We start from the raw sequence: 15,850 nt of genomic DNA on the forward strand, positions 1-15,850 counted from the left end.
TCTCTCGAAGATGTCCGTCACCTCAGGCACAGTTTCTACACTGGGTCTGGTAGGAGGGGCAGAGAGGGAGGGGCCAGCCCACACTCTCAAACTCTTAAAGTGCCAATGGCTCCTGGTGGACCCGTCTATACCACATGGTACTAACGTGGACCCCAGCATCCTCTACGGACTACGAGAAAAGGATTTACCGGTAGGTAACCAAAATCCTATTTAAAGTTTAAGCAAGGAAATGGTACAAACCATACTTGCCTACTCTCTCAGATCCTGCAGAAGACCCACAATTTTTCGGGTAGTCCTCCGGAAGAGTAGGCTACCCTCTCACATCCCAAATAACATGGAGATTGGAATAAACACGTGCGCTAAAGCTGCCAACCACGGTCTCTATTGATAAAAATATGTCAGCATATACAACTCCAAATACCAAATAAACCAATAGGTCTACGGGCGCTTGGTAGTTAAATAGTCCTGTATTCTTGTTCTCAGAAGTGGTAATCCTCCAACAACATACAATAGATAAAAATAGAAACCACAATTGTGTAATATTATGTCTCAATGTAGTATTTGCATTCCAGTAACATCAACCCGTACCATTTATAATTGTCTACCATAGCAAGTAGACAGTATGCGTATAGGGGAGGCAATTAAATCCTTCCTGACATCCGTAGTGTCTCTCCTTCACCTTTACTCTCCACTCTTCCACCAGCAGCAAGGTTACATGCAAAAGGAGACTCCAATGGTGTGATACCCAGTCCGCGGGCGGAGCCTAATGACGCAATTCTAATGTAATTGCGTCATTTAGCCCAGCCCCTATGCAAATTGTGGCATTTTACCGTGAGTGGGTGGAGCCTAATGACACAAATAGTCTGGCTTCGTCCCCATCACTGCCTACCTTATGCTTTTTTTCGTAGAGGAGAATACAAATGTATGGTACAAACATTTTAATAAAATATGGTACAAGTAATCATAGAAACCTAAGAGAGCATGTAACTTTTCTTTAAGAAATTAATAATGGGGACTATATAAAAACCATAGTGTATGTGGAAAACAGTGCTGGAAGTATTACCAAATAGAAATTATAATTTGGTTTGATAGAGAAGGTACACATTCAAATAAAATAAAACAAAAAATATACAAAAATACATACAGTAAAGTACAGTAGAGTAAAAGATAATGAATCCTAAATTGATGGCTGAATCAGTATTGTTTAATAAAAATCTATGTGCATTTAAACAGGACCACTTACAGGATACAGAAATGAAATAATTGATAAAGAAAAATATAGTCTATAGCAGATCAGCTGCCAATGATAGTCTCTTGATGTGATTGGAGTGTGTAGAAAAAATGTATGTGACATTAATTGGATTTACCATCCAAATGTGATCCAGATGAGAGATTGGTCCAGCTAAATGAGCATATGTATCCGTGCAGTCCAGTTTTGACTACCATCTTTCTTCCTGCAGGAAACCCCCAGTTCACTCTCTAGTCTTCTGCTGCCCCAGATTGTAAATCAAAATCCCCAGATTGTTCGGATTCTTCACTGTTCATGAGCCTCTTTGTTAGTGCCATGGCAGGATGATCACAACGTGATTTCTGTTGTGTGTATGCTACATTGAGTTACAGCCTCTCCTGCTACTGCTATTAGGAGCTGTGACTGATTGGAAGATTTTTTTATTAGTAATTTCTCTGACGTCCTAGTGGATGCTGGGAACTCTGTAAGGACCATGGGGAATAGCGGCTCCGCAGGAGACTGGGCACAAAAGTAAAGCTTTAGGACTACCTGGTGTGCACTGGCTCCTCCCCCTATGACCCTCCTCCAAGCCTCAGTTAGATTTTTGTGCCCGGCCGAGAAGGGTGCACACTAGGGGCTCTCCTGAGCTTCTTAGTGAAAGTTTAGTTTTAGGTTTTTTATTTTCAGTGAGACCTGCTGGCAACAGGCTCACTGCATCGAGGGACTAAGGGGAGAAGAAGCGAACTCACCTGCGTGCAGAGTGGATTGGGCTTCTTAGGCTACTGGACACCATTAGCTCCAGAGGGACCGAACACAGGCCCAGCCTCGGAGCTCGGTCCCAGAGCCGCGCCGCCGGCCCCCTTACAGAGCCAGAAGCAAGAAGAGGTCCGGAAAAATCGGCGGCAGAAGACATCAGTCTTCAACAAGGTAGCGCACAGCACTGCAGCTGTGCGCCATTGTTACTCAGGCACACTTCACACTTCGGTCACTGAGGGTGCAGGGCGCTAGCGGGGGGGCGCCCTGAGCAGCAATGTAAACACCTTGGCTGGCATAAATACACCACATATAACCCCCAGGGCTATATGGATGTATTTTAACCCCTGCCAGAACTCACCAAAAAGCGGGAGAAAAGGCCGCCGAGAAGGGGGCGGAGCCTATCTCCTCAGCACACAGGCGCCATTTTCCATCACAGCTCCGCTGGAAGGACGTCTCCCTGACTCTCCCCTGCAGTCCTGCACTACAGAAAAGGGTAAAAAAGAGAGGGGGGCACTAATTTGGCGCAGTTTTGATACTAACCGCAGCTATAAAGGGAAAAGCACATTTTATAGTGGTATTCCTGTCTATATATAGCGCTCTGGTGTGTGCTGGCATACTCTCCCTCTGTCTCCCCAAAGGGCTAGTGGGGTCCTGTCCTCTATCAGAGCATTCCCTGTGTGTGTGCGGTGTGTCGGTACGATTGTGTCGACATGTTTGAGGAGGAAAATGAGATGGAGGCGGAGCAATTGCCTATTATAGAGTTGTCACCCCCTAGGGAGTCGACACCTGAGTGGATGAGCTTATGGAAGGAATTGCGTGACAGTGTCAGCTCTTTACGACAGACAGTTGACGACATGAGACAGCCGGCTACTCAGCTTGTGCCTGTCCAGGGGTCTCAAACGCCATCAGGGGCTTTAAAACGCCCGTTACCTCAAATGACAGACACGGATACTGACTCCAGTGTCGATGATGAGGAGACAAACGTGACTTCCACTAGGGCCACACGTTACATGATTGAAGCAATGAAAAATGTATTGCATATCTCTGATAATACAAGTACCACTAAAAAGGGTATTATGTTTGGTGAGAAAAAACTGCCTGTAGTTTTTCCTGTATCCGAGGAATTAAATGAAGTGTGTGATGAGGCGTGGGTTTCCCCCGATAAAAAACTGATAATTCCTAAAAGGTTATTGGCATCGTACCCTTTCCCGCCAGAGGATAGGGCACGTTGGGAAACACCCCCTAGGGTGGATAAAGCGCTCACACGCTTGTCTAAACAGGTAGCACTACCCTCTCCTGATACGGCCGCCCTAAAGGAACCTGCCGATAGAAAGCTGGAGAATATCCTAAAATGTATATACACTCACACGGGTGTTATACTGCGACCAGCAATCGCCTCAGCCTGGATGTGCAGTGCGGGCCTGGCGTGGTCGGATTCCCTGACTGAAAATATTGATACCCTAGATAGGGACAGTATATTACTGACTATAGAGCATTTGAAGGATGCATTTCTATATATGCGTGATGCACAGAGGGATATTTGCCGACTGGCATCAAGAGTTAGCGCGCTGTCCATTTCTGCAAGAAGAGGTTTATGGACGCGGCAGTGGTCAGGTGATGCGGATTCTACAAGGCACATGGAAGTATTGCCTTATAAGGGGGAGGAGTTATTTGGGGTAGGTCTATCAGACCTGGTAGCCACGGCAACTGCCGGAAAATCCACATTTTTACCCCAGGTAGCTTCTCAACCTAAGAAGACGCCGTATTATCAGGCGCAGTCCTTTCGGCCCCATAAGGGCAAGCGGGCAAAAGGCGCCTCATTTCTGCCCCGTGGCAGAGGGAGAGGAAAAAGGCTGCAACAAACAGCCAGTTCCCAGGAACAAAAGCCCTCTCCCGCCTCCGCAAAGTCCTCAGCATGACGCTGGGGCTTTACAAGCGGACTCAGGCACGGTGGGGGCCCGTCTCAAGAAGTTCAGTGCGCAGTGGGCCCACTCGCAAGTGGACCCCTGGATCCTTCAGGTGGTATCTCAGGGGTACAAATTGGAATTCGAGACGTCTCCCCCTCGCCGTTTTCTAAAGTCTGTTTTACCGACGTCTCCCTCAGACAGGGAGGCAGTATTGGAAGCCATTCACAAGCTATATTCCCAGCAGGTGATAATCAAGGTACCCCTCCTACAACAGGGAAAGGGGTACTATTCCACACTATTTGTGGTACCGAAGCCGGACGGCTCGGTGAGACCAATTTTAAACCTAAAATCCTTGAACACTTACATACAAAGGTTCAAATTCAAGATGGAGTCACTCAGAGCAGTGATTGCAAACCTGGAAGAAGGGGACTATATGGTGTCTCTGGACATCAAAGATGCTTACCTACATGTCCCAATTTACCCTTCTCACCAAGGGTACCTCAGGTTTGTGGTACAGAACTGTCACTATCAGTTTCAGACGCTGCCGTTTGGATTGTCCACGGCACCCCGGGTCTTTACCAAGGTAATGGCCGAAATGATGATACTCCTTCGAAGGAAGGGAGTTTTAGTTATCCCTTACTTGGACGATCTCCTGATAAGGGCAAGATCCAGGGAACAGTTGGAAGTCGGAGTAGCACTATCTCAGATAGTGCTGCGCCAGCACGGTTGGATTCTCAATATTCCAAAATTGCAGCTGATCCCGACGACACGACTTCTATTCCTAGGGATGATCCTGGACACAGTCCAGAAAAAGGTGTTTCTCCCGGAGGAGAAAGCCAGGGAGTTATCCGAACTAGTCAGAAATCTCCTAAAACCAGGCCAAGTCTCAGTGCATCAATGCACAAGGGTCCTGGGAAAGATGGTGGCTTCTTACGAAGCAATCCCATTCGGCAGATTCCACGCAAGAACCTTCCAGTGGGATCTGCTAGACAAATGGTCCGGGTCGCATCTTCAGATGCATCAGCGGATAATCTTGTCACCAAGGACAAGGGTGTCTCTCCTGTGGTGGTTGCAGAGTGCTCATCTTCTAGAGGGCCGCAGATTCGGCATTCAGGACTGGGTCCTGGTGACCACGGATGCCAGCCTGAGAGGCTGGGGAGCAGTCACACAGGGAAGAAATTTCCAGGGCTTGTGGTCAAGCCTGGAGACATCACTTCACATAAATATCCTGGAGCTAAGGGCCATCTACAATGCTCTAAGCCAGGGCTGGCCAAACCGGTCCTCGAGATCTACCAACAGTTCATGTTTTCCAGGCCTCCTGGAGATCTGTAGAATTGTCAGTTAGGAATGAATGCAGCACATCCTAATTAGTAATGACTACACCTGTGCTCCAGCTAGGTGGTCTGGAAAATGTGAACTGTTGGTAGATCTCGAGGACCGGTTTGGCCAGCCCTGCTCTAAGCCTAGCAAGACCTCTGCTTCAAGGTCAGCCGGTGCTGATCCAGTCAGACAACATCACGGCAGTCGCCCACGTAAACAGACAGGGCGGCACAAGAAGCAGGAGGGCAATGGCAGAAGTTGCAAGGATTCTTCGCTGGGCGGAAAATCATGTGATAGCACTGTCAGCAGTGTTCATTCCGGGAGTGGACAACTGGGAAGCAGACTTCCTCAGCAGACACGACCTCCACCCGGGAGAGTGGGGACTTCACCCAGAAGTCTTCCACATGATTGTGAACCGTTGGGAAAAACCAAAGGTGGACATGATGGCGTCCCGCCTCAACAAAAAACTAGACAGGTATTGCGCCAGGTCAAGGGACCCTCAGGCAATAGCTGTGGACGCTCTGGTAACACCGTGGGTGTACCAGTCAGTGTATGTGTTCCCTCCTCTGCCTCTCATACCCAAGGTACTGAGAATCATAAGAAGGAGAGGAGTAAGGACTATACTCGTGGCTCCAGATTGGCGAAGAAGGACTTGGTACCCGGAACTTCAAGAGATGCTCACAGAGGACCCGTGGCCTCTACCTCTAAGAAAGGACCTGCTCCAGCAGGGACCCTGTCTGTTCCAAGACTTACCGCGGCTGCGTTTGACGGCATGGCGGTTGAACGCCGGATCCTGAAGGAAAAAGGCATTCCGGATGAAGTCATCCCTACCCTGATCAAAGCCAGGAAGGATGTAACCGTACAGCATTATCACCGTATTTGGCGTAAATATGTTGCGTGGTGCGAGGCCAGGAAGGCCCCTACAGAGGAATTTCAACTGGGTCGTTTCCTGCATTTCCTGCAAACAGGACTGTCTATGGGCCTAAAATTAGGGTCCATTAAGGTTCAAATTTCGGCCCTGTCGATTTTCTTCCAGAAAGAACTGGCTTCAGTTCCTGAAGTTCAGACGTTTGTCAAGGGGGTACTGCATATACAACCTCCTTTTGTGCCTCCAGTGGCACCTTGGGATCTCAATGTAGTTTTGGGGTTCCTAAAATCACATTGGTTTGAACCACTCACCACTGTGGACTTAAAATATCTCACATGGAAAGTGGTAATGCTGTTGGCCCTGGCTTCAGCCAGGCGTGTCTCAGAATTGGCGGCTTTATCCTGTAAAAGCCCTTACCTAATTTTTCATACGGACAGGGCAGAATTGAGGACTCGTCCTCAATTTCTCCCTAAGGTGGTTTCAGCGTTTCACTTGAACCAGCCTATTGTGGTACCTGCGGCTACTAGGGACTTGGAGGACTCCAAGTTGCTGGACGTAGTCAGGGCCCTGAAAATATATGTTTCCAGGACGGCTGGAGTCAGAAAATCTGACTCGCTGTTTATCCTGTATGCACCCAACAAGCTGGGTGCTCCTGCTTCTAAGCACACTATTGCTCGTTGGATTTGTAGTACAATTCAGCTTGCACATTCTGTGGCAGGCCTGCCACAGCCAAAATCTGTAAAAGCCCATTCCACAAGGAAGGTGGGCTCATCTTGGGCGGCTGCCCGAGGGGTCTCGGCTTTACAACTTTGCCGAGCAGCTACTTGGTCAGGGGCAAACACGTTTGCTAAATTCTACAAATTTGATACCCTGGCTGAGGAGGACCTGGAGTTCTCTCATTCGGTGCTGCAGAGTCATCCGCACTCTCCCGCCCGTTTGGGAGCTTTGGTATAATCCCCATGGTCCTTACGGAGTTCCCAGCATCCACTAGGACGTCAGAGAAAATAAGAATTTACTTACCGATAATTCTATTTCTCGTAGTCCGTAGTGGATGCTGGGCGCCCATCCCAAGTGCGGATTGTCTGCAATACTTGTACATAGTTATTGTTACAAAAAATCGGGTTATTATTGTTGTGAGCCATCTTTTCAGAGGCTCCTCTGTTATCATGCTGTTAACTGGGTTCAGATCACAGGTTGTACGGTGTGATTGGTGTGGCTGGTATGAGTCTTACCCGGGATTCAAAATCCTTCCTTATTGTGTACGCTCGTCCGGGCACAGTATCCTAACTGAGGCTTGGAGGAGGGTCATAGGGGGAGGAGCCAGTGCACACCGGGTAGTCCTAAAGCTTTACTTTTGTGCCCAGTCTCCTGCGGAGCCGCTATTCCCCATGGTCCTTACGGAGTTCCCAGCATCCACTACGGACTACGAGAAATAGAATTATCGGTAAGTAAATTCTTATTTTTTAGTTAAAATATAGGGGGCGATATTACTCACAAAGTGAGTGAACAGAGAAGTGAACACACAAAGTACAGCACAAAAAAAGTTTGAAAATCCCTTTTTTTCCCTCTTTTTTTTAACCAAGAGATGATAATTAAAGGTTAGGTGGGTTCACACTAGGCGATGTCCTCTATGAGCGATGTCGCCTAGTGTTTCCCCTCCCGGGCCAGGGCGGTCGGCGGCAGTGCATACACACTGAGCGATATGACGACCATATCGCTCAGTGACGTCATGCCGCTGCCGGGCAGTGCAGGTAGCTTTTGGACGACATTACAAATTGAGCTGTATGCACGGCCGACAGCGAGTGTTGTTAACGACCCGCACATTGCTAGTCATCGTAAGGGTAAAAATGAGCGACGTTGTTTACTTTCTCGGCAAATGTGTATGCACCTTTAGTCTCAGTGGCACTGACAGACCAAATTTGTTCTACGGAGACAGTCTTGCCTCAGTCTCTCTGTGGGTGTCCTGTGGCTACACAAATGGCAGAGGGAGCTTCTGCGCATGTCAAGCAGCAGATGCTCCGCTCATATGGGCTCAGGCGGTGTGGTATAATGCCATTCTGCACACATCATTCATTTTGTGAGCGGTAGACTTATAGACCTGTATTTTTACACAGATCATTATTGCGGTCACCAGCATTTTTTTCTCACTACAATATATATCTATAGCAATCTTGACAGATAAAACATGTATGCAAAAAATCCTGCATTTGCCACGGAGTTTGTAATTTCTTATCTTATGTGGTAAACTAATGGTATTTTGGCGAAATATAGGTTCATAAACTGTTGAACAGTATGGGATGAATTCAATTGTTATTCGCGCAGCTGGCTAGTAGATGGGCCCCAACAAAGCAATTCAATTGTTGCTTCGTTCTGGTGCGAACAGCTGCCAGTGCTGACATTTCTGCTTGCAGTTGCCCGTGCTGGCGAGCAGAAATTATTGAAAAGTGACCTGTTTGGCCCCCAAATTGAACTTTTTGTATTATGCCCAGCACTTTGGTCGGGTTTAGACATTTTTTATGCATCTAAACCCGGCCTGTCTGGGAGGAATCAGCGCAAATAATTCCCAAAAAATTGAATTGTGCCCCGCAATCTCCTGTCACTTTAGAAGGGAGATTGGGCGTGCAAAAGAATTGAATTCCCCCCTATATATGTAAAATAGAACATAAAAATAATGGTTACCTCAATGAGCGTGATCTAAAGGTAAGTATAATGTATGTAGCTGGCTAATAAAGCAATTTGTGGTTGGTCTGTTTTAATAAAATACAGGATAAATCAGGATCCAAAACACAATTCCACAAAGTAGCTTATATGACTGACAAGTATGCTGTAGTATTACCGGTAGCAATCCATTCCTGGGATTGGAGTGAATCATGTTTAATTACAGTATTTGGTGTCCATAATGATTTGGAGAATAGTATAATGGTATGGAAACGGCACAGTCAATAAATATAGGTAGGGCCTACAAGTTGCAGGCAGTCCAGTGTTCTCAATGAAATAACATGTAATACACCAGAGGGAAAAAAAATGATACTACCAACTATAATTTACCTGAAACTGTTTTTCAAAAGTAGACAAGTTTTGATTCCGTCTGCGTAACAGGAAATCCTTGCATCTAATGTCACTGATATTAACCTCTCATTAGTTTAAGTGGAATTCTGCTACAAGCTGGTGCAGGATATGAGCTGTCATAAAGTCCAAATATAGGTTCCAGTGTGAGTAGGTGCTTGACTTGTTTTACTGTTAGAAACAATGTTTAGTTTAACCACATTGATTTTTCTGATTCCAGATAACATTTTACATATCAAGTACCTTTAATCTTTACAGAAGGTAGCTATAATGGTTCCAAAAAGTTGTTTGGAAGAGATGGTTCAGGTTTTGGTTATCTCTACCCCCAAGTATTTGGGTTAGGAGACTGCCAGGTGAAGGAGGATACTTATGGTGCCCATACACTTGTGCGATGCCCCATGACGCGACATCGCGGGGCATCGCACCGGCAGTTCATCGCACTGGTAATTACGTGATGGGCACATAACCGCCGAGTGGGAGCGGCCTCTGGCGGAGCCCGGTGGGTGCCCATCGCACATCGCAGTGCGATATATAGCATGCGTTTTAAAAACACATGCGATCGCACTGCGATTCGATAAATATTAAGTGCAGCACATACTATCTTGAGACGTGAGATTCGACTGGTGTGCCCGCACATCGCGTCGAAAGGTACCTAAAATGTGCATACAATCCTTCGATTTCTCTCACAGATGCGGTCGAAATCGAAGGTTAGCACCGATTATCTCACAAGTGTATGGGCACCATTACTTCAAATGCTCTACTATCCAAGGTTGTAAAGAGGCTTATTGTTATCAGTTGTTTGCCTGGGATGGGGTAGCTGCCCTGCAGTGTGGATGTGGAGGGCTGGTATGCCGGGTTTGAAAAATAGATCAAAACAGTCGTTATCACTCAAATTGCTGGAAACAATATTCTAGTGTGTATGGGCCTTAAGTCACTTGTGGTATTCCGCTGTCTCCCATTAGAGATGCAGCAGTGATGCTATCAAATACTACAAGATAGCATTACTACTGTATCTCCAGTGGGAGATAGAGGATTTGAACCACATATATTGGTTCATATTGTCCGGGCTATAATTAGTGCTTAAAATAATTTTTTTTAGTCTTGTAAAGAGCCCTACACACTATGCGATCCGCCACCGTGCTGCCCGACGGCGGATACGGCAGACGGGCGACCCGGTGGCGGGGGGGCGGTGACGGGGGTAGTGAAGTCTCTTCACTCCCCCCGTCACCCGGCTCCATACCAGTGCAGGCAAATATGGACAAGATCGTCCATATTGGCCTGCATGCACAAGCGACGGGGCACCAGCGATGAACGAGCACAGGTCCGCGCATTGTTCATCGCTGGTGCCTCCACACTGAAAGATATGAACGGTATCTCGTTCATTAATGAACGAGATCGTTCATATCTTTTACTAATATCGCCCAGTGTGCAGGGCCTATAAGTGTGCACAACCCTTGCTCAACTATATGGAGGATCAGGGACATGCAATGAGGTCAATCGCTGGAGAGACCCTGGCTAATATCAGAGCCAGATTTATACACACACATGAATGAGTCACACTTGCATAGATACTCTTTCTCCCCCCCCCCCCAAAAAAAAACAAAAAAAACATCCCTTTGTAGCACAGAACTCCCCCCCCCCCCCTTCCCTTCCCCACCTTTTTTTCCTTTGCGCGTTTCCTCTGCATATTCCTTCGCCCCTCAGTGCTGCTGTTGCTGATGTGCTTCCTGGACTGGTGGTCGTCTGATCGTCATAGGTGTCCATCAGAGCATAAGCCACGCCTTCTCACAGAGAGGCCTGCCTCCATTGGCTCTTTTTCTCTGTTTTATTAGCTGCTTCGTGGCCCAGCCCAGGGCCGTCTTTTCATATGGGCTCAATGGGCTCTTGCCCAAGGGCCCCAGGAGTATAAGGGCCCTAGGCTGATAGCTGAGGGTCCCCTCTTTCCAGGGGTACCAGATTTTTGAAAATCGGCCCTGGGGAACCGGAGATATCCGACTTCAAAGCAGTGGTCCCCATCCAAGACTGTTAATTGCTATTCCCAGCCAGATATCGTGGGTTCTGTGTGACTTAGCGTTTTTTCTGAGGGTATTCTCCAAAAGGTGGGACTCTCCCCTTTTAGGGGACACTGACAGCTTGTCTGTATTATGTCCAGAACTGGAGATATAATCCTTCAAGCAGCTGGTCCCTGCTCCAGCTCCACACATCTGGTTTGCAGTTTTATATTTTTTGCCCGTGGATTGCTCTGGCTCCTGAACTCTGACTACCAAGTCCCTAGAACCTCCTGAACCTCTCTAGTTTTTTTTTTTTTTTTAGCTCATTCAAAGCTAAGAAATCTATTTCCAGGAACTGGGGATATCTGCAGTCAAGCAAGCTGCCCTGATGAATATTAAGCCCACTCCACTATCCACCCCTCCGCTACGTATCAAACCCTGGAAGTCATGTACCGGGGCCCCTTCATTCAGCTCAATGCCCCATTCTACAGTTTAGTGTTACCCTCCTGCCCCATCTGTGCAGTAAAGGAGTAATTAGCAGAAATTACTGCTCCAGGTCCTACATGCTGAGCGAAAGATAGAACACCGCCTACCACCCACGGGACATCAAAACTGCTGCTGATAGCACCCCCCACCCCTATCGCTGGAGGATGTGTAGGGGCCCCAGTACATTGCTGTGCCCAGGGGCCTACACTGCTGTTAAGATGGCCCTTGCCCAGCCGCCAGCATCAGGCAGCTTCGGACAGCAGAAGTGAGGCTGAGCTCTTGCTGTCTGATTTCTAGTCTCTCTAGTCTTTCTAGTCTGCATGTGCAATTTTGGTGAGTTTTGCCTATAAAACCGATTAGAATATTACAAAGAAGATATTTATAAATATGTTATTTGTATTATTCTAAACCTTATTATAGTCAAAGCTTTGCAATTTGGTAGGGAGGCTCTGCCTACTCTGATCGCCCGTCCCTAGGGAGGCCAATTCTGGGATCAGGATCGACGGGATCCTGATATTTAGGCCCAAAAGTGGCCGGGATTCAGTCCCGGGTTTGGAAGCTCCAATCCCGGGGATTGAGGGATCAACGGTCAGACGCTGCCCGGCTCCCCTGCGCAGCGTGACGTGCAGTGACAGGTCACGCTGTGCCATCCATCGTCATCCACCGAGAGCGACTGATGTTTCCCGTCTGTCCGCCCCCGTTGTATGGTGAGTATTGTGTGTGCGGGACGGGGGGGCGGACACATAGGGAATTGCCAATCCCAGGAATTCCGGGATTGACTATTTTTCCTGTTACCCGGGATTGAAAAAATGGCCCGGGATTGGCCTCCCTACATGTACCCTGCTCATGGTGCCTTTCCAGACAGAACGCATGGTTGATGCAACTCAGGTTCTCATGTGATTTTCTGTTGATACTGTACTAGTATTTGATTGCTTCAGAGAATACTTCAGGTCCTCCTATGATATTGTAATTACTTTTTTTCTTTCTTTTGATACAGCAAGTGAAGTCCATCGAACGGTTTATCCGTAGGCTGGAGTTTCACACAAGCAAGGTCAGTCATGACTTCAGTGGAATCATAAGTGAAATGTTGTGCAATGTTTTGTGCAGAGATAGTAGACAAAGCTTATGTTGTGTGAAAGATATGTTTTTCCCACTGGAGTTGGTTATTACTTTGTTGTTCATTATTGGAGTCACATATGACTCCAATAAACCTATGAGTTTCCATACCAATTCTAGTGAACTGTTCCTTGTGGGATGGTATCAGGATTACAGCACTTGGGAGGCTGGCAATCAGAACACTGACAGCGGCATCCCGAATCCTGACACCTGCTAGATAAGTATACTAAGGCTAACCTCCCTAACCCTCCCTCCCCGCAGCCTGACCCAAAGCCTCAGCCCCCCCTCCCCCCCTCAGCCTAACCTGCACCCCCCCCCCCCCCTCCCCACAGCCTAAACCTAACCTCCCCCCCTCCCCGCCGCCTATCCCTAAACAAGCCCTGGCATACTTACGTTCAGTATGCTGGCAGTCAGGATTCCGGTGCCGGCATTGCGACCGATGTTGGGATTCCGGTGCCAGCATTGCGATCGATGTTGGGATTCCGGTGCCAGCATTGTGATCGATGTTGGGATCCCAGCTTCGGGATTCCGATTCCTAGACGGATCCTATTTCCTGTGTCTCTTAATGTTACATATCACTGCTTTCCCTTTTTTCACTTATTTTATTTTACTAAACCCTGGCTGATGCCCTAGGTTATCTTCTAGTGCTGGCACTGGTTGCAAGTATGTTGGCAAATAGTACCTGTTATAATAGGTACTGTTGGCAGTACCTGTATAGTACCTGGTGGCAAAAACCCTGTTTCTTCTACACTACTTCATGGCAGCCATTACTCTGGGATTGCATCCCATCGCCTAGTTCTAAACAGGAAGTTTTTTCACGCTTCAGGGACCGCCCACTTAGGGTATATAGAGCTACTCCTCCCCTTCCTCCTCAGTCTTTTTTTCTGTGTCATAGTCAGGACAGTGTAGTTGTTTATTATTTTGTTCCAAGGGCTTACCTCATTATCTATACCCAGCGTATGCGCCTCTTGGTAGCCGCAGTCTGGATGGGGTGGCACCCTGGGGAGAGGCTGGTGCATGGCAGCTTTTAAGGCCAGTAAAGTAAGTGCCTGTCTATGTTTTACAAAGCCGGATTGCTGCTGGCTTTCCTCTCTCCATTTGCATCTGCATATGTATCCATGCTTCCTGGCTCTGGTCCTGCAGAGCAGCCGGCAGAGGTGCATGAGATGGCTGATGGCTGTCCCAGGAAGATGGTCTGAACATACACCCGCCCCAAGTTAGGGGTCAGAGGCAGAGTGGCGCTGTGCACCAAGAAATAATGGAGCCCCTGGTCCCTCCAATTTAGGCTACAAGCCTATGACAATATGAAGGAGAGCCTTCTCCCCAAAAGCCTGTATGTGCCCAAAAAAGAGGTAAGTCCTCATAGAGGGCACTTTATTAATATAGTGTTAGTCAGGATATACTGTATAGTCTGGTTACCATCCTATGCTGCGTTGTGTCTACAGCATTGGAGCGAAGAAGAAAACTTATAAGAAACCTAATTTGTTTGTGCGGTGTATAGAAGTCAGGATGCAAGAAGCAGTACCTATATTGAAGTGGTTAAAGATCACTCTCCTTATAGTGCATTCAGCACACCTCATATGCTGCTGTTGTCTAATTGGGCTAATTGCCAATTAAGGAGTTGTGGGTTACACTATGGACTTGTTAATTTTATCTGCACCAGTGTGTGTTTAGTACATCAAGTAAAATATACCAATCTACAGAATAACAAACTCGATATGCCTAATCTGTCTGATATTGGAAGCTAAGCAGTGTATATTATAAATAAAGTCTGAGCATACATTGCCAGGATGGACTTTGATTGTGATGGCAGAATGTTGATAAATGCTTGGCTGATACCAAGAGAATTTATCATATGTAACTGTTTATGAAGTTCCTAAACTGATGAACAACACCTAGAGCTGATACTACAGCAGCAGAGGCTGTTTCATAAGCTACTACTGGGAGAGCCGATCCCGGCAACTGGTCCTCGCAGTCCCCCACAGAGAGCAGGGCTGTATTGTAGCATTGGAAATATAAATCAATCAATCACTAAAATAAGTGCGTGGCTATATATATATATATATATATATATATATATAAAAATAAAAATTTGCATACACTGTTTACAGCAGGTTTTTTTTTCTAAAACTGATGTTACTAAAGCTTCATTGTCACAGCTTCAATACACTGCACATGCCCAATCTCTTCAGTTCCTGGCAGCTAAGCAGTGCTGGGCATGGTTAGTATTTGGATGGGAGACCATCTGGAAATTACAATGTGCTATAGGTTTAGTGCATGAACAGTCTTGGAAGAGAAAATGTCAAGACTTTATATACAGATATATAATAGCTGTATGTTTTCTCATAGAATGTGTTGGAATTACAGATATGTGGTGCATTTATGGGCAGCAGATCTACATAGAAGGAATAGTCTGCTTTCTTTGCTTATGAAAGATCCCTGATGTTTGGTAGCAGGCTGAAAGTTACCTCAGGATAGAAGTAGGTATCCTTTGCCGTCTTCTATACAGCGATTTTCTTAGAACCCAGACGTTTTGTGCCAGCATGGCACTATGGTGGTAGATATTCTACAGGAATGCTGAGGCAGTCCTTTTGCCAAACTTTCAGAAGAGGCAGTCGATAACTACTATGGGTGTCCTGCATCTGTGGTAGTAGGGGACAGTCTTCTGAAATTTTTCAGGCATTGGCAGGAATCTGTGCAGAACAGATGAGTTCAGGATGTAGTATTTCAAAGGTATCGGATGGAATTGCTGGGGTTCTAAGGAGGAATCATTTTGTGAAAACTGAGGTTACAGTTGTGAACTTGAAAGTCACGGTGCTATGACAGTATACAGAAATTAGCTCAAAGGCTGTGGAGATTTTGTCAAGTCATCCAAAATAAATTAGGGTTTTACTCATATATTTCTTTAAGAAAAGTATACAGGGGGTTCAGTACTAATCTGAATCTCAAGACCGCTTGGTGAAGATAAGGTTTCCTATGGAAACACTGAAATCTATTTTGACTGTTTTTAAGAAGTTTTACTGAGGATGTCAAATCTAAAATTAAAGTACCAATTCCTTTTACTTTTTTTTGTTATAAATGTGGTACAAATCACTTTGTTCACAATAAAAAA

General features: G+C 46.6%; 1 protein-coding gene across 6 annotated transcripts in view; it reads left to right on the forward strand.

The window, feature by feature from the left end:
* The window catches only part of RIPOR1 (RHO family interacting cell polarization regulator 1), a 627,513-nt gene that overhangs the window by 330,205 nt on the left and 281,458 nt on the right, over positions 1-15,850 (forward strand). For all 6 annotated transcript variants that reach the window (XM_063945248.1, XM_063945245.1, XM_063945246.1 and 3 more), the window contains exon 6: positions 12,620-12,673. In XM_063945248.1, the coding sequence (XP_063801318.1) occupies positions 12,620-12,673 (54 nt within the window). The remainder of the gene's footprint in view (positions 1-12,619; positions 12,674-15,850) is intronic.

This window comes from Pseudophryne corroboree, chromosome 11, assembly GCF_028390025.1.
Source record: "Pseudophryne corroboree isolate aPseCor3 chromosome 11, aPseCor3.hap2, whole genome shotgun sequence".
Lineage (NCBI taxonomy): Eukaryota > Metazoa > Chordata > Amphibia > Anura > Myobatrachidae > Pseudophryne > Pseudophryne corroboree.